Below are 23,166 nucleotides of genomic sequence, written 5' to 3' on the forward strand. Positions count from 1 at the left end.
CTTGGCAATGGCCCATCTAAAAATGAATGGACAAAATCAGGAAGATTAAGGAGACATTTGTCTTCTCTATTCAGAGTAGGAACATTCTGCTCAGATTCAGAAAGTCAAAGCCCTATTTCATGATACAACACAGAACTTAATCAACAATGGCCTAAAAGTGAGGCTTTAAACAAGGTGTTCCTGACCTTGTTTTAGGAAAATAACTGATTTTAGTCCTTTATCAATGGATATTAGGAGTGACACTGTCACTGTGTCAATAGCCCGGGCAGGTCTTTACACATTTTATAGGAGCAGCAAAACTTATCTTCATCCTAGAATGTTTTATCTTTATCCCCAAAGAGACTTGTGGGTATTTACAAAGATGCAGGAGATTAGTCTACCTGGAAGCATTTTATCAACAGTGGAATGATGATAAAATTCAAAAGATGAATTTAAAATACGAATTAAAAAAAAAAAAAAGATTAATTTAAAAGATTAATAAGAACACTTTGTTTGCATCCTGCCCTGGATCAGCCTGCTCTGAATCAGCAAATCACAGATAGCATATGTAAAAGCTGGAGGTAATTCTCAATTAGCAACCCATACTTCTGCCGAATCTTAGAAAAAAAGTTTATGGAACTAGCATTTATTTTTCCATAGGCACTAAGCTGTCTAAGGAACCACAGTATTTCCTTAAATTACTCATAGCAATTCTGGGGCAAAGTCAGTAGAACATTTATTATGAAAATACCGAGAAAACCTTTTGAAATTTGATCACAGAAGGCTTGAAATAACAGCATGATGGCAATACAATTATACAGCATAATCAGATTACTTATTAGTACCTTGAAAACAAACATTTCTCTGCTTCTCTGATTACTCCTGATAAATATCATAGACTTGCCTCAGAATTTCTTTTTCAGCAACAGATCATTATTAGTTAAAAAAAATTCTAATGTTATTTGAATTATTACTTTATCAGCTGTGCTTTTCAGGATTACACATACATAACCTATTGTGTAATACGGCTTATACATGAAATGCTACCCAAAACTGGTGTCAAACATGATGAATAAAATGGGAAAGTTAATGAGAAGGAGAAGAGTTTTTTTCCACAGATATAAGAAAGAAAATGCTGGAAATCAGCAAAAAATGCGAGTCCAGGTTGGACTGGATTAATGAGCTTCACCTAAAGCAAAAGTTTAGCTTTTGCCAAAGCAAAGGGACTCAAGGGTCTCCTGATCCTCATCTAGAAAGCTTCTGTCTGAAATGAGCTTACTCCTTGCCCTTTTCCCTTCTCCATTGGAGACTGATTCCACATTCACTTCTGCTCACCCACCCACCCACCTGAAAAAGCTGTTCTGCTTTTTGCCCTTTTTGTTCCTCTGTATGAAGAGTTAGGATACGGCTGTAAAGAGCGCCAGCTTTTGCAAGTCTTAAGCTCTGAGCAGGTAAAGGCCTACAGACCCATGACAGCTTCTGTATCTCCCCACAGGCTGTCTCATTCTAGAGCAATCTTGAGTTACAGCACATTTCATCCTGAGTGCCATTACACGGCACATGCAGGACAATCGGGGCATCGGGGCCAGCCAACATGGATTCATGAAAGGCAGGTCCTGCTTGACCAACCTGGTCTCCTTCTATGACCAAGTGACCCGCTTAGTAGATGAGGGCAGGGCTGTGGATGTAGTCTATCTAGACTTCAGTAAGGCATTCGACACTGTCTCCCACAGCATCCTCCTAGACAAACTGGCTGCCCGGGGCTTCGATGGGTGGACTCTTCGATGGGTTAAAAACTGGCTGGATGGCCGAGCCCAGAGAGTGGTGGTGAATGGGGCAAAGTCCAACTGGCGGCCGGTCACTGGCGGTGTTCCCCAGGGCTCAGTTCTGGGGCCGGTGCCGGTCAATATCTTTATAGATGATCTAGACGTAAGGATTGAGTGCACCCTCAGCAAATCTGCAGATGACACCAAGCTGGGTGGGAGTGTCGATCTGCCGGAGGGTAGGAAGGCCCTACAGAGGGATCTGGACAGGTTAGATAGATGGGCCGAGAGCAACGGCATGAGGTTCAACAAGAACAAGTGCCGGGTCTTACACTTGGGCCACAACAATCCCATGCAGTGCTACAGGCTGGGGGAAGAGTGGTTAGAAAGCGGCCCGGCGGAAAGAGACCTGGGGGTGCTGATCGACAGCTGGATAAACATGAGCCAGCAGTGTGCCCAGGTGGCCAAGAAGGACAATGGCATGCTGGCCTCTATTAGGAATAGTGTAGCCAGCCAGTCTAGGGAAGAGATCGTCCCTCTGTACTCGGCACTGGTGAGGCCACACCTTGAATACTGTGTTCAGTTCTGGGCCCTGCACTTCAAGAAAGATGTTGAGGTGTTGGAGCGAGTCCAGAGGAGGGCAACCAAGCTGGTGAAGGGTCTGGAGGGTCTGTCCTACGAGGAACGGCTGAAGGAGCTGGGGTTGTTTAGCCTGGAGAAGAGGAGGCTCAGAGGTGACCTTATTGCAGTCTACAACTACCTGAAGGGAGGTTGCAGTGAAGTGGGAGTTGGCCTCTTCTCCCGGGCAACTAGCGATAGGACAAGAGGACATAGCCTCAAGCTTCGCCAGGGGAGGTTGAGGTTGGACATTAGGAAGCATTTCTTCTCAGCAAGGGTTATTAGACATTGGAATGGGCTGCCCAGGGAGGTGGTGGAGTCACCAGCTCTGGATATGTTTAAGAAAAGACTGGACATGGCACTTAGTGCCATGGTCTAGTTGACAGGGTGGTGTCAGGGCAACGGTTGGACACGATGATCCCTGAGGTCTCTTCCAACCTGGGTGATTCTGTGATTCTGTGATTCTGTGATTTCAGCTTCTGTTTTTCACCGAGAAAAGTGATTCCAGTCACCTCAACATCTAATACTACTGCAACACTGTTGAAGCCTTTTTTCCTCTCCCAAACAGCAAAAATTGTAATTTTGCAAGCCATGGAAACTTATAACTGAAAACAGGCAAAAATGATTTTTCTCCTACATTATGTGCCCTGTTCTTTTACAATAGCATGACAAAATTCTTATTTGAATTCATGGCCAGTTTTGTACTATCCAAGACAAATTACACCACTTCAAGTTTCTTTAAAAAGAGTATCTGAGTAGCATATATCCTTTAACATTTCATACTGAATAAAATTGAAGATATTCACTACTACTTTAAATTATATTCAATGTATTTTATTTTAGCCAGGCATCAGCTGCTGCATGTTAAAGTAAAGCCACTAAATATCTTCTGAATTCATTTGGTGACCTTAAATTTGGTGTTTTGCATGAGAAACAGCACAAGCAAGTATATGCCTACAGATACCAGTGCACATAGTCATCATATACATTTCGTTATCAGTCTCTTACCAACTGTTTGGGTAACTTTGCCAAATATTAACAATTTAGACTGAAACAACTACACTTCCTCTTTCATCATGCTGGAAAATTTTAGCAAACATCATTCAGCTTTTTCTGAGAATGAGTTTAAAATTAGTTTATCCAACATTACGTGTCTTTCCACCATCATTTAATAGCTCCACCATCCCTTTAGGGCCAGAAATAGCCTTGTGCAAAAAACTAAGAAGTAAAAAAGAAATTGGTTACCTGTGCTCATAAAAATAAACCTAGATTTATGAGTTGTAAATCTGAGACAGAAATAAGTCACAATTTATGTATGATCTAAGAACTTCATAAAGATTTGCTCAGTTGCTCAGCTGTACTAGATGCGCCCATTTTTGATTGAGATACCAAGCTATCCCCTATGAAGAAATAATTAAATGTTTATGCGGATTTGTGATGTACTCATGTCCACAGAATTCTCTGAGGGATACCTTTTTCTTCATCATGCATCTTTAAGACACTGCAAAGGCAGAATACTGTGTTGCCCTGCCATTTCAGCATTTCAGCTTGTCAAATCAAATGATATTAGACTAAAATTGTTACAGAAGACATCTAGGGCCATGCCACTTAAAAATTCTCGATAACAGAACACAGCTCAAACCTTTTAATTTTAAGGAAAAAGCTCTAGTCTGATCCACTGGAGAACCGTGCATCTATGAAGCTCCAAATGCAGAATAAAACCTTAAGATGTTACCTAATCGCAAACTGTATGGTTGTAACAATTAATGCATAAATCAGTTTGCAGAGATTAAAGCCTGTTGCCTTAACAAAAAGAAAGAGACATTCAAACTGGCCTCAGCAACTTGCAGTGAAGTCCATGAAGCAGCTACTGCAGAGCATGAAAATTAATGCAGAACAGTACTTTCCTGACAGAGTTTAAGATATTAATGCTGGCTGCTTTCATAAGCAATGGTCTATAAGTCAAAAGACTAACAGGAAAGTGGTAGTACATACAGAAGTAAATGATCACGTTGAATTTTAGTAGACAGTCTCTGAAAATTATCGTTATGAAAATAACCTATTTCAAGTCAGTGTTAGGAACTCAGTACAATATTGTACATTAACTGCCTAGCAGAGATTGTGTCACTGTAACACAGAATAAAAATAAATTAGCCAAACTATTCTGTGATGTTAATAGAGCAGAAAGAGGTGCATTGTTTTAACAGATTCATTGGTAAGACGACAGGCATTTTTACTTAGTCAAGAGTCCAACTTTTCTGTGTCTGTAAGAATCATATCTTGCGATTAATGGCATATATACTTTGTTTAAACAATGAACAAATAGTACAGTAAGAGGAAATCAGTTACAATGAGTAGACTTGTGTCTAATTAAACAGTGATAACAAAAAGCACACAATATACTTCTGTAGATACAGAACTCGAGTGTATGGAAGAAGCATCACCCATCTGTTTGTTAAATGAGAGTAATTCTGAGCTTTGCAGTTGCCTTTGAAATCTGGTGCAAAACTTTAAAACATTAATCTTTGCCGGAGCTCCCTTGAAAAGATTATGTAGAAATTAACAGAGTAGCCTCGTAATGTTTTTATTCATTTCTTTGAGACCTCAGTATTGGAAAGCAAAGGGTCCATCTCAGTCAATAATAGGAAAGTTTGAAAATCAGATTATGTTGTCATTGAAAGTTGTATTAGAAACAACTCGGTTCAAGGCTAAACAGAACCTTTACAAGATGACCTTAGAAAGATCCTACTTCTTAATGAACAGTCTTAGACATAGAATGAGACAAAGTTAATATTAATAAAGAGAAAAACAGATTGAGAAGCCCTATTTGCATAATATTGCTCTGAATTACTGCAAGACTTGATTCAACCACCAGAATTATTCATCTCCTTACTGTACATGAAATAAATAACGAAAGAATTTTTAGTTTCTTTTTAAAACACAATGCAATGCTATTTGTCAGTGAAAGGTTTCTTGACAAAAGAATGCTTTCATTGATTATCCTGAATTATAAATTATAGCTTTCTAATTCTTCCTCTTATAAGTGAATACTCTTCACAATCTAGCCTTACATGTCAGACAAAAAAGATGAAACTTTTATAATGGAAATTTAATTATAGTACAATTTTTGCCACTTGTCTTTCCAAAGTCATCTATAATTATGCTCAGGTCATTAAAAGTTCTTTTTTTCATTTACTTGGCCAAACACGCCAGTTACACATCAGGTCATCCTCTCAAATTCAACACTCTACAAAAGTAATTAAGTAAATTATTGAATTTTTTTTTTTTTTTTAAGCTAATTGCAAACAAAACATCTGCAGAAACAGTCAAAACACAGAGCAACTGACAGACAGTTTGATTTTTGTTTCCAAAGAACATAAATTTTTAGAAAGTGCCTTTTCAGGCACTTCTACATGTCAAGAGTAAACACTTACTATTGCGTTTTTGCTTTACATGCATTTTCCCATATGTATAATACTAAAAGATAACAGTCCACTATAAACATCATTTTCTACTGCAAAATTTCTGGACCAGAACGCCTTCAGAGAGCTTTCTGAAAGTTATGAATAATGAATTAATAGATAAAACTGATCTACTCCTTTTCCCAAAAGAAAACCCTCTTTTTTCCTTTACGAGGAACTGGATCAAGCTTAACAGAATGAATAAGCATGAACTAAACGCACAGATAGTTTTTAATATATTTAAAATAATAAAAAGGGTGCTCAAAGGATGGTATATATTGAAAGACAGCTAAATGCAGACATCAGAAGTATAAATGTGACAACACAATTGTTGAAAGTATTTTAGATGGTTGGTCATATTTCTCATTCTAAAAAAGATCATCCTATGGATGAAAGAACATGAGTACTGAAATGCAAGAGCCCTAAATCACTAACTTCATTGGCAGTCTCATTTTAATCTCCATTTTATTCTTTTAATACAGTACTTCATGATATTGCTATGCACAACATTTCCCAATTTTATTTATTTCCTTTCAGATATTTAAGCATGTATTTGCTTGCTCAATGTATTCCCAGTCAAATGTTTTGTTTTCTTTGGGCCAGAATCCATCCAGCCATGTAGGTACAGAGTAACAGAAAAGAATATAGAGCAGCTTTCCTCCCTCAAATATTTGTTGCCTGTAAGAGCCTGGAAGAATCTCAGTTCCACAGGGAGGCCCCTCCCTGCCTAACCCACACACTCAGCAGGAATTAGATGGATTACCAAACAAAACTGTTCTTCTAAATCTACAGAAACAGAGGTCTAGTGCTCCTTAAACTGTCTCAACTTTATTTTTCTGTAGTTGTAAACAGAAATGTGATGCACGCTTCCTGACCAGAAGAGATCTGTGGACTGTAGGACAGCTTTACCTATTTCACAGAATCACAGAATCACCCAGGTTGGAAGAGACCTCAGGGATCATCGAGTCCAACCGTTGCCCTGACACCACCCTGTCAACTAGACCATGGCACTAAGTGCCATGTCCAGTCTTTTCTTAAACACATCCAGAGCTGGTGACTCCACCACCTCCCTGGGCAGCCCATTCCAATGTCTAATAACCCTTTCTGAAAAGAAATTCTTCCTAATGTCCAACCTGAACCTCCCCTGGCATTTAGAGTGCTGCAGTGACGTAGCACCCTGAAGAGAAAGAGAATTTTTGTCCTCCAAAGTCAGGATATTTCTTCATTGAGATCTGCCCTGATTTCAGGTCTCAGACTAGACATCTAGTCTATATTCTAGCCTACAAAGTTGTAATTGTACTTTTCGGAAAAAAGTAGTAGCAGAAAAGCCAGAACTCATAGCACCAGCTCTTCTTCCTGGGAACCCAGGAGGCTGGACTGGATTCTGTATACAACAATTCCACATTTGTAAAACAAACAGCTTTGCAAAGCCAAAATGCCTTGCAAGCACTGAAAAAAAAATGGAAGCACCTGAGTGGTGTCATTGTTTGTCTTCCTTTGAAGTGAGGCAGAATTAATGTACCATTCACTCTGCAAAGCTTTGATTTACTTTTTGTAAGCGATTTTTTAAAAAAGAAAACGGAAATATTAAAAACTTACGTATCTTAGTGTTTCTTCATAATTCCTGAATGTTTCACGCTTCACAGATGCTGCAATAGAATTGTGCAGTTATGTGTTTGTTACAACTGGCCAAAGCTGCTGGGCAAGATAGCATACGGTCTAACAGTCTCAACAAAAAGGTAAGCCTTAAAATAATAAAACAGAGGAGCATGCCTGTCCGATCCATTTCCATCTCATACCCTTTAAAACCATTGGCAAATTTCATACAAATAACTTGTTTCAAAATTTAAATTAATTTGACACAGTCCTGCCACAATTTAATTACAGAAGATGAGAGAGCGTCAAACTCGTGCCCTCACTCAGGAGGCTCAGGGCAGACAAGCAAAAGTCTAACATCTAATACTCCATTTGACAGCAGATTCCTGGTTAATCGGATGCTGCCTCTTGCCTTGCAGGTCTGTCATAAGGGAAAATGGGATTACCATCATAAGGTGGTGATATTTCGTAGACAAATTATTCAGAAATTAAGCTTCTGTTGTCTATGGGACATCTTATTTTCCTGGCTCCTAAAACAGATGGCTCAGAACTTCACTCAACCATTTTTTTAATTACAAAACCTGTTCTTTAGAGCCTAAATCCTCTTTGGTCATAGGGGTGATACATTCATACATATATATGAAGGAAAAAGAGAATTGAATTGATGGGGATATATGCGTGTGTGTATGTATATACACACATACACACCCTCAGACATGCATAATTATTCTTTTAGACATAAATTGAAGAAGTAAATATACTTTGGCTGCTTCAAATGTATAAAACATTTTGCTTTAATTTTGGATAAGATCTTCTCCATTGATTAAGTCAGACGAAAAGCCATCCTTTCCTGTCTCATTTGCTAATGTTTTTGCCAAAGCATCAGTGTTATTAATAATGAAGTGAAGTTTGCCTAAGTAAGGCAGTATGGAATAACTGGAGGTGAAAACTGAATAACTGATGTGAAAATTGCCCTCTGAAGAGGGGAAAAAGTGCTCAGCAGAAAGTTATTATGGACAAATTCAAGGCAGCTGTGGAACTTAACAGGGAAGGCAGCTATACCTAAAGCATTCCCTTTTCTGTATTTCTAATTGCATTTAATAATAGACTACCAATCAATTTATTTAAATATGTTGTAATAATACTTCTGAAAAGAGAGTTCCAAAGCATCCACAGAACGGTTCATGTTCAATTTGTTCAGAACAGGATAATACTGAGGAATGCCCTATCAATATTTTTCCCAAGTATACCTAATTTACCACTGCTATTAAAGGTGCTCACATACCAGTCTTCTGTTTATAACCAGAACAATCCCAGCTTGCTGTTTTTTTTTTTCACTCCATACTGAGAAATTCTTCCTGAATCAAAGTCAGGTAAAATAATTTTTTGAATGTGTATTTTTTGAGCTTATCCTTACAACTAAAAAGAGACTGCAACAAATCTCGAGATGGGAGATATGTCATAGGAGAAATCTTATTATCTACTTTTTCTCAAGGGTCATTACGTTTTCTTCACATTTCCTCTACCTGGCAGATGTGAAATTAATAATTTTGCCCCTCAGGTTTGCTATAAGATGGTGAAGGTTCATTTGGCTCAAAGAGCAGGTTAATTTCTTCCTCCACAAATGTTTTGAAATGGGAACCTAATAAAGTGAAGAACTAAGTCTCTATTTACATGACTGCTTTTCACACGACCAAAGACAGTCCTACCTGGCAGTTCTTTTTACAAACACTCAGTTTCCACCCCTGTATTAATCCAGTTATAATTGTCAGGAAAGAATCCTAAATGCTTCTCCTCCTTGTAATGAGGAGCTCCTCAAAACAAAACATCTGACAGTCAGGTTTCATACTCCGTGTCCTTATCATCACTAGAATGTGTCTATGTTCCTTATACACTCTGGTACACAGAGAGAGGGCCAACAGGCCTAGATCTTTGCAGGAGTTTCCCTGTCTTCTTCCTGCCCTCCCCTTCAGGTGGTAGGGAGGGGAAATTTTGTGTTTCTCCAATGAGACCTCTGGATGCTGTAACTAAACCAAAAATACGTATTTAGGGACTGACAAAGACACAAAAATGCACGGATTAGTAATGTCTACATAACGCCAGCTCTTTTGGTTGCTGATGTTAGGAAAAGTGTTTGTGTGCACAGGCCCAAGATTCACCAAATGGAGAACCAACCTGCGATTTCCCCTGTGAAGGAAAGACACACTTGCAATGAAAGGGCAGATACCCTGATAATGTTTTATTTTCTAAAAGAAAATATTTTTCTCTATAATTGGCAACCACAGACCTGAAGAAGCATCCAGAATGATGTGGCGGAACTCAAACTTTTGTCTATGATAAAGAGTTTTTCCATCACACTGTACCTCAGTGTTCATACAGCCTCAGGGAAGGACAGGAATATGGTGGAGAAATCATGATACATCCCTGCTTGTGAAAGCAAAGTCCAGGAGAACTTAATAGACACCATGGTGACAGCTCCTCTTCCCAGAGTTTGACAGAAACTCAGAATCACAGAACGGTTGAGGTAGGAAGGGTCTGGTCCATCTGGTCCAACCCCCCACTACCCCACTCTTGCTCAACCAGGGCCAATCAGACCAAGCTCCTCAGTACCATGTCCAGACAGCTTCTGAATATCTCCACTGCTCTCCCCTCACCTACCAAACCATTTCATTGCAGAAGGCTATCAGGTTCATCAAGTGTGACTTCCCCCTTGTGAATCCATGCTGACTTCTCCTGATCACGTTTTTGTCCTTTGTGTACCTGGAAATGATTTCCAAGATTGGTTGTTCCATCACCTTCCCAGGGATTATGGTGAGGCTGACCGGCCTGTAGTTCCCTGGGTCTTCCTTCTTGCTCTTCTTGAAGATAGAAGTGGTATTTGTTGCAGCTGCATTCACTGCCATTTACTGCATTTTTTTTTGCTTTCATGGACTTAAAGGACTCCCAAAGGGGAATTTTAGACTGAGAGATGAAGAGGAGAACTAGACTGAAAGAGATTTTTTTATGGGAGGGAATTTGGATTATTTTGTTTTTTCTTGACTCAAGATCTGCAATAACACAAGGGAAGGCTGTTCCGTAAAGACAGCATCAGAGAAATTCAGCTCAGTAAGGAACACCTGTGTGCTTGTTTCCAGCAAGTGGCTGCCACGGAAGAACTTTCATATAGTAGTCACAGCTGGAATTCATTTGTGTTTTCAGTAGGATCTTTCCAGAAGATGAATTTTTTTTTGTTTCCTAATCAGAAGGTAAGTGACAACTGACACAGAGACATGGACACACATCCCACTAGGTAGTATTTTCTTGAATTCTATTTAAAAGCTATCAGCTTACCTTCTGCATGTCCAAAAGCTGATTTACCTGCTACACTGCAGAAAATCCAACACAAGCTTTACCCTTATGAGAAAGTGGACCTTATATGGGAATGATTTGCATATCAGAAAGGCATTAGGAGAAAGGACGATACAATAGGTATTCTTCATTTCAAATTTCTGTTAAAACTGTAACTTACTTTCACAATAGAACCAAACATGAAACATAACTTCACTGTGGACTTCCTGTTCTGATAAATCAATGCAACTTCCTACTAAAGTTTATTACAGCTTCAAGTTTGGAATGGTGACTTTAGAAATACCATTGAACTTTTCCATGGAAAATAAAATGGTGCAATATCTGCAACCCTCTTCCTCAGGGTTTCCGGTGTGTGTGATCTGAGGTCTAGCTCTGATACAACACAGCTGCACAGCCTTGGTTCAAACTTCTGAGAAAATCGCTAGTTCTGAGAAAGAGCTGTAGAAAAGAACCTGCACTACAACTTCAGGTTGACATTTTCTTATGATCACAAAACTAACTGACGTTAAGACTTCGTTATATGCCTGAAAAAACCTGAAGCTGTTCACAGGCAGTCCGCCAAGGTACAGCAAGAAGAAGGAAGAACTTCATTCCCAGTGACACAAAGATCCTTCCTCTTTTCTTGAGACAAAAGGGTCAAAAGATCCAAAGAAGCCTGTAAGGAGAGAGAAAGGCAGCTGCCATTTCAACCTAGAGAAGTTCTTAGGAAGGAACTCACCTTTCCTAATAGTGATATAGAACAGGGAAGGGCATGGAAATAAGCAGGAAGTAGCACTGAGAATCAAGACAGGCTAGGGCATGAACACTGAGAAAATGAGAGACTAACTACAGAATTAATGACAAAAGAAGATGGGAGGGTGGAAAATGAGGAAGACCAACTGCAAAGATGACTGAATATTCAGAATCTCATACATTAGGGGATGCAGACTTTCCATCTTGTAGGACCTGGCAAGTGCTCTATGTCATGGTGCAGGAGAAAAGTGGTGGCATGGAGTACTATCTGGCGTACCTGAGCATATCAACTTTGCACGCAGGGTTCAAGACAGTTGCTGGCCCGTACCACAATTATCTGTTGCGACCTGATGTAGTTAGAGAATGTATGACAGCAAAGTACTGTCTAATTCGTAGGAACTATCTAAAATGAGTACATCGGGAAGACTACGAGTTTCATACTTTGGCTTTGAATCAGGCTACAATTTTCAACTGAGTGAACCTATGTTGCCTATGCGAATACTGTATTTCCATGCAGTTTTTGAAATGGCTATAGACCTTATATGCTTGTAAGTTATGCACCTCTTTTAGCAATGAAAAGGAGAAAACATGGAACTTAGTTAACATTCCCAAGTAAAAATAGAGTTGTTGCTCTGGTCCACATCTGATCATTTTCAGGATCTGGTAACAGGAGATGAGGTCTTAATTGATCAGAGGGAAGAGGATGCTCATTCCATCAGTGAGCATTTTGGCACACGTAGATGTTTTCATAATGTCAGTGGATGCCAGTGGGCAGCACAGAATTAGCGAAGTAATTTTGACATCTTGGAAAACTACCCAGCTAAAGCCAAAGCAGTGAGCAAAATGAACAAAATGAAAAAGAATAATCTTTAAGAGTGGGGATTTAAAGGGTTCCTCTGCTCTGTTCTTCCAGATTGTAACAAGTCTTCTAGGAGTAACACTTAGTTTACAACTAAACTGCAGCAGTGATTCAAGAGCTCAGTTGTACTGGGAGTAACAGCTTTCCTCCTGACAAGCTCAGGTGATGGGGTAGAAGAGACAGTAAAACAAACTATGTTAATTAAAACATTCCTGTTACTTCCTTGTATGAGGAATGTGTGAGTCCTCTGCCCAGAAAATTCTTGGTTAAATTAACAGTGATTGTGTTTACAAATACTCCAGGGCAATAATTGTGTCTTAGCACGCAGAAGTAGAGTTCTGACTGTTAAAAAAACCACACAATTTGGGGATAGTCCATCAGAATTTCTTTCGTGCAAGTCTTTTAATTTATTTTTTATTTTCTTAAAATTCCAATAGCGTTTTCTGGTTCAAGAAAGGAAAAGAAGCTAATTTTCTAGGATTATTCCAAATGTCACAGTGAAAAAAGAAACATGATCAGAAAAAGGCAACAATTTCTCCTAGAAGGCCTTAAAAATCCCCTCCCTTAGCAGAAGAGAGGATTTTATTTTACTTTTTCTTCTTAAAGTAGCTGGCTTTAAGCTATAACTGTTCACCAGCAGATTCAAGGAACAACACCGTTTAGAAATAAAGTTTCATAATAGAGAGGCCATAGCAAGAAAATTTTGCAGCAGCTCATTCAGCAGTTCTGGATTTTACAGGAGACTTTTAACTGGGCACTGCCTCATTGTCAGAGTGCAGGGACATAGCCTGGATCAAGATTTGTATCGTGCAATGCATATCGAAGACAAAGCATGTTGCAAAGCACTCAAATAAATAATTCTACCCATGGAAATATTGATATGGATAAGAGGAAACTACAAAACCTAGTCTACCTTATTAATCCTTCAACATTCCTACTTATGTTTAACTGTGGACAGTTCTACTGGTTTGGGGTCAGATTTAGAGAAGATTTGATTCTGGACTTTCAGGCACCAGAGAATTCCCAATCTACTTCAGTAAGGGATAACAAAGGTTTTTTATAATTATTGATTCTCAGATCCTCAAACTTATTATATCCACATGGCAGAGCCACTGTTGGTTCTGTGCTTACATTCAAGGTGATTTCTTTGTTTGAAGTACTTGTGCAGCTATTTAGCTGCTAGTAATGGCTGGGTGCGGTCTCTATAGCAGTGGTTGGCATCGCAAGCCTGACACCGAGCTAACAGTCTTCTTCCTCAGATAACGGTATCTGAAGTGTGAAGGATTCTGATATCCTGCCCCTGAATAACTCTAATTGTGGGTGACTACTCTGGAATTCTTATTTTACAACTATACCAGAGTGAAAATGTACATATGGGCAATTTGAGAGATACTGTATAATGGAAATGTTCTGTCGTGTATCTCCTGATGAATTTTCTTCCCATCTCCCCTTGCTCCGCTTTTATTTTAAATGGCAGCACTCTTCTAGGGTCATAACAGCAGATGAGACAGCTGTGGGAAGAGGGAGCTTTGAGCATAGCAACCGGTGATTCAAATTCCAGACAACCTGGGGAGGCCTTGATTTCAGACCTTGAAACGAGAAAAACCCTTTTTTCGAAGTCTGACTCATATGTGGATCACAATGGCCAAAAACCATTAAATCCCTCCTTTTCAAACCTGAACTCCACGTTCTAGAGTAAATCTAATCCAGACCTGAATGTAATTCCTCAGTCTTCCTAAACATTACACTGAAAGAGCACTTACATTTATATTACATTTCACCAAAAGGAAGCAAAGCACTTCAGAAAATATGTAACTGCTCTGCTGAGGGTGATGCAACCAAGTCTGGAGAGATTATTTTTCTTTGCATTCTAATTATAGATGCTTTTTTTTTACTAAAGTTACAGATAAGACTTGTCTATTACAAGCCTCTGAAATCTCATTTTGCTAAAATGAAAACATATTTCAAATGCTTTGGAGAACTATTAAGATTATTGAATGTCTAGCATGCTGCTTCAAGTCTCCAAGTGGTTCACTAGACCCCTAGGGAACAGGCAAGCAGCATACAATTATCACAGTAATTAAAAAGGTGCAATGACTCTTCTCTTGAAGACTCACATTTTATTAATTCTATGGTATGCTTTGGAGACTGGCATTATTTTACTCCTACCCAGCTTAATTATACCATCATTAGTTTATCAGCATCTCTTTTTAAGCCCTTGGGGCAGTTATTAGCATGTCACTTGCTAACAGTTAACCAATAACCACTACACCTTCAAAGCAGGATCTTCGGCTATAAAAAAGCCAATTTGTAGAGACAGATTTAATATCATCATTCAATTTAAATTTTTCAGTCAGCCACCACTTTCCTGCTTTTAATTTAAAGAGGGTTACTGTTCAGCTTAATGAAAACACAAATAATGCTTGACGTATTACAAGATGTTACCAGGTAATAAAATGCTTCCACTACATAGTGGTTTATGAGACCGAACGCATGTTTTAACACTTAATAGTATATACCACTGAAAAGACCAAAAAGCATATGATGTTCTTAAATATAACTAAAATTCTGGATTCCTCTCTCTACTGGGTCTGGCTGGGATGGAGTTCATTTCCTTCATAGCAACCCGTATGGTGCTGTGTTTTGGGTTTGTGACTAAACCAAGTTGCGACTAAACCATAACACACCAGTGTTTTGAATGTTGTTGAGCAGTGCTTGCACAGCCTCAAGGCTTTTCTCTTTTTCCCACTCTGCCCCCCCAGCGAGTAGGCTGGAGGTGGATGAGAGGGTGAGAGGGGACACAGCTGGGGACAGCTGACTCCACCCAACCAAAGGGATATTCCATACCATACGGCATCTCAGTCAGCAATCGAAGCTCAAGGAAAGGAGGAAGAAGGGGGGATGTTCGTTGTTATGGCATTTATCTTCTCAAGTAACCATTATGGGTGCTGAGGCCCTGCTTCCCAGGAAGTGGCTAAACATCTGCCTGCTGATGGGAAATAGTGAATTTCTTATTTCACTCTGTTTGTGAGCGCAGCTTTTGCTTCATCTATTAAACTGTCTTCATCCCAATCCATAAGTCTTCTTGCCTTCCTTCTATTTTCTACCTGTGCTGCGGCAGAGGCATCTGAGTGAGTGGCTGTGTGGGTTCCTGGCTGCTGGCTGGCATAAACTCACCACACTCTCTAACCCTTTAGTACAGACAGGCTCACTTACACAGCGCTCCATGACATTATCTAAAAATATAAGCAGATGATCAAACTATGAGAAAAGCTGTTTTAATTTTAAAATACCTGAAGTACTTTTGTATTAAAAACATATTTACCTTGTCTAGACAGATAATTTTACATTATTATGAAAAGCACAGTGACCCAGAAACCCTCCTGAATGGAACTCTAATTAATTTTTATGCCTCACTTTTGACTAAGCTGAAGTTATCTTAGTCTCTTAAAAGAAAATCTTATAAATACTAAATACTTAACTATTATTATAACTTAACTGAATTGTTTTTCAGTATTTTTCATTAAATACTTCTTTCCAGTAATGAGAGGAAGAAAAAAACCAAAAGTAATATCAAAGACTTAGTCCTTGTATAAGCTTGCATCTTCAAAATGTAAGACTGGGATTCTGACAGCAACCATATTTCATTCTGTTTGACATCACATCAATCAGTTCAACAGAATTGCCATTTAACCACTGACAGGTGGACAGGTGACTTTACAAAAAGTAACTTCACTTTCATATGCAATGGAAATATATCATTATTTCTGTTGAAGTATGTAATTTTTCCTGTTAAAAAGACAAATATCACCAAGCCATTCTTTAAAAGACTAGGATCAATAAGCTAATACCATTTGCTCAGTCCCATTTCTTCTAGGTACACTTCTGCCTATCTTCCACCAAATTTACAGCAGCAGAAAGAGGATTCAAAATATTGGGGGAAAATACTAATGACAAAAAAAAATCCAAGTCACAGTATACTCTATTATTTTCTGAGCAGCTGAATCCCAAGTTAACATCACTGCCACTCTTCCTGAAAATTACTGTACAATTGCTTTAGTATAATAGGTCTACTTTGTATCTTTTTACAGTCAGAGGTCAGCACTATTAATTATAAAATCCAAAACAGCAGCCAAGAATGCTACATAGCACTACAAATCACTGTCTCATTTAATGAAAAGACATGCTGTCAGTCATTCAAGAAAGCAGTCCTCTGCTAAACCTCATCTGCTAATTGAGACTTAACAGTGCATACTTTTGCTGTTACACAGGATCTCTTTCCACTTTATCTAGATAAAGTCTGATATATCTGACATTGAAAAAAGGAAAAAAGAAACTTTATCCAAACCCAACAAAATTCTTATCAAGCTTGGGATACCGGCCAAAAAAAAAAAGAAATAAAAAAGAGAAAAGCAAAAAAAAAAGACAAAGATGAATTAACCTGAAACCCAAACATACACTGTCAAGAGCGGGGCATAATGAAATGGAGAGAGCTCAGTGCATACCTGACAGTAAAAACTGTTTATTTATACAGCACTCTACACTAACCACTTTAAGGCATGCACAGGTATGATTACATCTACCATCTACAGTGGCACTGAAGGTTGGTTTCAATGTCATTGTAGCTGGCAAATGCTAGTAGCTTATATTCAAAAGCATTCAGTCTTAAATCCTGCAGCCTCTTAGTTTAAAGCAGACAGTAAAAACTGCTAGTGAAATAACATACATTTTCAACCCTAGAAAGATACTTACAACTTTCCAATCACTTTTGAGTACTCACCAGCACATTTTGTTCTTGTTTTGAGAGCTGGGCCAGGAGATCCGGTTCCTCCTTCACCTGGTCTTGTAAGTAATACACTGATTTCATATTCTGTGTCAGGATCCAGGTGCCCAATCTTATAGCTTGTGGAGTCCACAGGTTGTATGTCATACCAGCTTCCACTTGAAGTTCGATACTCAACTTCCCTTTGAATAATGGGTCCATCTCCATTGATGGAATTGGCATTCAACTGTATCCACAGGTAAGTTGCACCGACTGAGGATAGCTGAGGTGGAGCAATGGGAACTGGTGGCTCTGAAGCACAGTAAGTTACAAAAAGCAGCAATGATTATACTGGCATTTTTTTCTGCTTCCAAAACATTCAAATAAACAATGGGTTTTGTACTATATTAGCACTGAAGTTTGCATAAAAATATGGATATGAAGAAATCATCACTACATATTAACTTATTTCCAATAAACTGCAATATGAGAACTTTTTCTTATGCACTTGGAGATTTTAACACGAAGCTTTTGTTTTATAACATGTAACTTCAAACCAGGTGCAACTGCAATTCTGTTCACTAGACATTACATGGCAACTTTAAACTTCCAATTTAAAAAGAAAGATGATCGCAGTTTTTCTTATCAAAATGCAGTTCTTACTGAACATCAATATAAATCCTATTCAAAACTAACATTTTTAAGCTAAAATTGATATTGTAGTCTATTCTGAGATATAGCCAGAACAGTGATTTCTGCATTAAAACAAAATTAATTTTTTATTCATTATTTCTCACAGACTGTACTACTCAGCCTTCATATTTTCAGAGTTCTGTGTAAGCAGAAATATAGTATTTTTTCAAGTCCTATATCCTGGTTAAACAGAAAGAGCTTCTAAATGAGACCTGAGGGAATTCTTGAGTCTTTACTACGACTCTGACTCTATTTCATGTAATGGCTTATTTTCACTAACTACCACAAAAAGCAGTACTCTGTCTCACAGAGCAAGCATGGGTGTGATCTCCTGCACTAGATTTTAAAAGTGAGAAAAATTTTAAAACTACTTTTAGTTATTATGTGATGGACATCTCATTTTAAATTAGATTGCAGAAACAATTTGCAGACATCATCTCTTTTTAAAGGTAAATAACAAATTCATTTTTTTCCTATTGATTAACCAGGAAATTACTCTGCTGTTTCATGCATCATATCTGCATAAAATTCACCTTCCCATTGGTTAAATATATTCATGTAGAATGAAACCAGGCCACTGTAATAAGGCACTGTTTGATCCAATATTCTTAACATATCTATCAGCAAACACTGCCATCTTCTTAAGGCTACACAGAATACGTAATGAACCTAGAACACTTGTCTTCCCTAAGCTGTAGATTTAGATTTATCCTCTTCTGCTAACCATTTCCCAATGTGTTGAGATATAGGTAGTCAAACAGAAAAGAAGCTGAATTTATATATTTAATCATTTTCTCAAGGACTTCAAAGTCAGAGTTAAAGCAAAGAACATAAAAGAATGAAGTAGAGGGGATAGAGGAACTCTGGAAATAAGTATTAATATTTCCTGAGAAATAGTAGAATTGCCGTTTTAACAAACATGTAATTATCCTACGTTATGCTACCTTTTTGCATTTACGGAAAGAGTACCCAACTCACGGAGCACTAAGTATATTGAAGATTAGCTATGCCTCAGATAGGCAGTGTTTCTAATTAGCACTGTACACTTGTACATAAGGTTCAATCTGTGCAATCTGTTAGCAATTGCTGAAATATGACATCACAAACTAGCAAATATAGGCATTGGCATATATTTTAATTTTAACAAAACTAATTGATTACTATCATGAACATGATACAGTGGGCAACAATTCAGAATGTCTCCAAAGATGTCTACTAATTATTACTGATTGGAACAGACATAAAAATAGCTTAATATATTGTAGTAAATTCCAGTACATAAAGAAAAGAATATTGTTTACATTTTCAAATCACTAGGGAAAACACTGTTACATGTCAGCAGCAATATATGGCAAAACTGATGTCATCTTTCAGTTAGACACGTACTGCAGTTTTATTGAAATTATTGTTCCTGAAGTATACAAACTACGGCTTCATACAGCGATAGCATGTCTGGAAACAGTTCTGACTTGACTCAAAAAGATTTAGCATCAATTTAAATCATTAGGCTGTTTTGTGAACCAAGACATGAAATGGAACTTTTATAGAGCATCCTAAGGCATTTACTTAGCCATGCTGAAAGAACAGTTAATTACTTTCAAGTTTCAAATGCTACTAAAGGCTGTTGAAGTGCCATTCAAAATGCAAACTCAGGAGTTAGGTCACTAAGGTTAGTGGTTACACCAATTCATTCCAAGTATTACAAGTACTTGAAATAGACAGTATTTTATTGTCTTTTTATCCCTTGGGGCATATTTTTCATTTCTTTGTGACCAAAGTGCAAAAGGTTAATGCAAGCTGCATGATTTCAGCAAAGCCTGCATATACTGCAGTTTAATACTAGTAACGTAGTTTAATACTAAAAGTAGTCTTCTTACCAGAGATCCAGGTTACAGAAAATGAACCTTTCATTACAAATATGATGCTCATTATTAAGTGACTGGCTAAATACATGAGACACAGAGTTAAGCAGACACTTTAATACAAACGGTGTACTACCAAAGATAATGAGCCGATTTCATGACTGAAGTATGAAAGTTGTTGTTCTGACTTATTCATTTATTCCTTCATTATGCAGAATGATTTAATTTTTTTAGGATACTGAGGAGTTTGAATCACTTAATCAGGTAAGTACCAGATTGCAGCACCACTGTCTTTCACTAAAAGCAGTTTTACTGGTGCCCACTGGGGTAGTCTCAAATAAATACCATGCAAATTATTTTCCGATTACTACCTTTATGAAAATGGTACAATAGACCTGTGATTTTACAGCTGTGTATATTCAAGGAAGGAATTTCAACTGACTGTAGAAACAAGTTTGTAGCAGTGGCTATTTAGTATGATGGTTTAGCTTAGAGGAGGTCTTGTTGAACTCCTTGTTGAACTACTCTGTTGAAACAGAAGTAAACAAAGCTGTTCAGTACTGTGAAACTCTTTAAAGATAGGCTTTTAAAACAGAATATTAACTCAAAAAAAAAGAAGGTATGTTTATCCATAATTTCAAATTTAATGCTGTTTAGAATCTGTACAGACAGGTGGCCTCTTCTGTGACAAATGGTGACAGGCATAATCCCTTATGGAAAGAAAATAGTGGCCACCTTACAAAGCCAGAGGTCTGCAGACAACAGAAAGCTTTAGGCAGATGCTCTAATTCACCTTACATGAACGGACCATTTACAGTAAATATGAGAAAAAGACAAAGCCTTTATGATAAGGAGCAGCTCTTCTCTTACGCAGAGGATAAAAACAAATTTCGCCCTACACACATGTAAACTATTTATTCATATGTGCTTCTATATTAATTGGAAACATAACTGAAATGGCAACTCCTTTATTTACACTGCTTTGTGCTTTAAATTATACAGAATTTCCAAGTATTTTCTACAAGATCCTAACATCTTTAAGTTTTGCAGTTCTTTTAAAATTTTAATAGGGAGGGGAAAGGCATCACACAGAGATGCCAGTGGAGATAATGTAAATCTCTGAGATTTAAGTGAGTTATAGAACACAAAAAATAGACATTTCTTCTCTGTGGCTCAGAGCAGCTAACTTGAAAAATTAAAAAATCTTCTTCAATAGTAACAATAACATTTTTCAATTTTTCTTTTGAGATGAGAGAGTGCGTTAATGGAGCCATGTTACATACGCAGGGGAACAGGAAAGAAACATCTATCCTGCAAGCTAATTTTTTTTTAATTAAATAGTAACTGTTCGAAAGACAATGTGTGATATTCCCACGTGATACTGTTCAGCACATCATGAGTAGGTGAAGTGATAAAAATAAGGTATCAACCACCTCTGATGCTATGTCCACATTAATAACATATTAATTATTATAAAACTGATCAAATCATCATAATTTTATAGTCTTGAAATCAACTAAGCAGCGTTAAGAATTTTTTTCTTCCATTTTCCTCTCTATTTTGTTTTATATATATATATATTACTGTTCTGCTCTTTTGAGCATGCAAATGATTCCATCCCTTTGGAAAAAATGGAAAGCAGTGCCATTTTGCAGCATTTAATTGCGGATGAACGGCAACAAATAGCCCAATGATAACAAAAGACAGAGCAATGATTTTGAAACACGACAGTTCTTCATGCAATATTTTTTTCAAAAATGTCTTTAAATAGTTCCTGCCAAAGCATTTAATTATTTAATTAAACAATACCTCTAAAGAGTATGATGCATAATGTGAGCTAATTTTACACTATTCCTTTACTGAGACTGTTCAGGATGAAAACTTGACCTGACCCAGTATCCTAATGTTCTGAAAATTACTTACAAGTAATTTTTAATTCATCATTTAAGAAAATGTCATTGTTGTATACTATACATATTTTGAAACTTTACAGAAAAGCAAGTGTCCACTGATAAGCCTATGCAGGTACAATCTAATGAGTTGGACATCAGTAGATATCCTGCTAAACCCTGTAGTAGTAGTAGTATTACCACCTATCTCTAACTAGGCACAAACTGTTCTCTTCCCCAAATGTGATTCCTCCCAATCCTCCCAAACCCAATTGCTCTGACTTGCCCACTCCTGGCTCGCCAACTCTTTTACAACAGCGGCGCCTCAGCCTGCCCTGCTCTTGCTCCAGACTCCATCTGCTTACCTAAGGGGTCTAAACGCATCTACCCTTCCCATTCTCAGCTTTGCTCAGTTTTCTTTTTCTCCCCACACTATGGTCACCATTCCCCACATTCCAAACACCACTAAATTCCCACCCAAGGTTTGGGGTTTTTTTACCCATGGTAGATACCAGGTAGATACCCTGTATCTACAAGCTCTGTGCCTGCTCCTCTTCCTGCCTTCCCGTCTGCTGCTGTTCTTCTAACCATGCTTCTGCCTAGCATCTGCTTTTCCTCTCCCCTCCTGCACTAGACAATTCCCCTTTCCAGACAGTTCCCTTTTCCACTGGCCTCAGCCCCCATCCTCATCCCCTACATACATGGATATGTATATACACACATGCATATTTTTTGCATATGCATGTATGTATATATGTTTATCTTCCACCCTTTGTCGTCTTTCTCCCTGGTTTTTAATGCTTACGTAGTCCCAATTTTCACCTACCTCCCATCTCATTTCAAAACACCTTCCAGTTTGCCATACCTTTCAGTCCCAACATTAACAACCTCATCCGAGTATGCAGCTTCCTGCTCGTGCACCCCTCATTACCCATACCACGCTTCTCACCATTTTACCCTCACAGTACATGGGCTCAGTGAGGCAGAAAGCTGTACACTAAAAGCACAGGAATGGTAAGCTCACAGTTTTTAATTCCTGTGCCTGGATCCAGTCCGTCCCAGAGGAGCTCAGATCAGTACCTGCATTTAAATTCCATTCACTGTAGCTAGAATTTGGGGAGAAATTGAGAGTTTAACTCGGAGAAGTCTCCATTGCACATCAGAATGGGGGGCTTGGTGGGTTTTATTTAGTAGCTTGTAAATTGACTATACCTGAAAACAGATTTTTACAGGAACAGAAAAACAGTACTCTTGACATAACTATTATCCTCCTGAAAAAAGTTCCTGCTTCAAAGCTTAGTGTCTTCATCACTTTTGTATGGCAGGTTTGCTAAGATGGCTGAACTATCTCAACTGTTTTGGCTGGAGGTTTTCTCAAAACCTTCAGGCTGAGGCACACACCCACACTGGAAAATATCAGCCTGAAGTCAGTTTGCCAAAATATGAACATCCCAAAGCAGGACTTCATGATCGGAATTGTCAGGCAACCATAAAAATGAGTCCTAATACCACCACTGTTTGTTAAAAAGGGTTCAGACAGACTGACGGATCCAGCATGAAAGGTTAGTGGGCAGAAAGAGAAAACAGACGTTACGTACCTGTGT

At 38.2% G+C, this 23,166-nt stretch overlaps 1 protein-coding gene across 9 annotated transcripts in view; it reads right to left on the minus strand.

Moving 5' to 3' along the window:
* The window catches only part of PTPRM (protein tyrosine phosphatase receptor type M), a 522,696-nt gene that overhangs the window by 281,969 nt on the left and 217,561 nt on the right, over nucleotides 1-23,166 (minus strand). For all 9 annotated transcript variants that reach the window (XM_068397302.1, XM_068397300.1, XM_068397299.1 and 6 more), the window contains exon 7: nucleotides 17,137-17,430. In XM_068397302.1, the coding sequence (XP_068253403.1) occupies nucleotides 17,137-17,430 (294 nt within the window). The remainder of the gene's footprint in view (nucleotides 1-17,136; nucleotides 17,431-23,166) is intronic.

This window comes from Nyctibius grandis, chromosome 3, assembly GCF_013368605.1.
Source record: "Nyctibius grandis isolate bNycGra1 chromosome 3, bNycGra1.pri, whole genome shotgun sequence".
In the NCBI taxonomy this organism is placed as follows: Eukaryota; Metazoa; Chordata; class Aves; order Nyctibiiformes; family Nyctibiidae; genus Nyctibius; species Nyctibius grandis.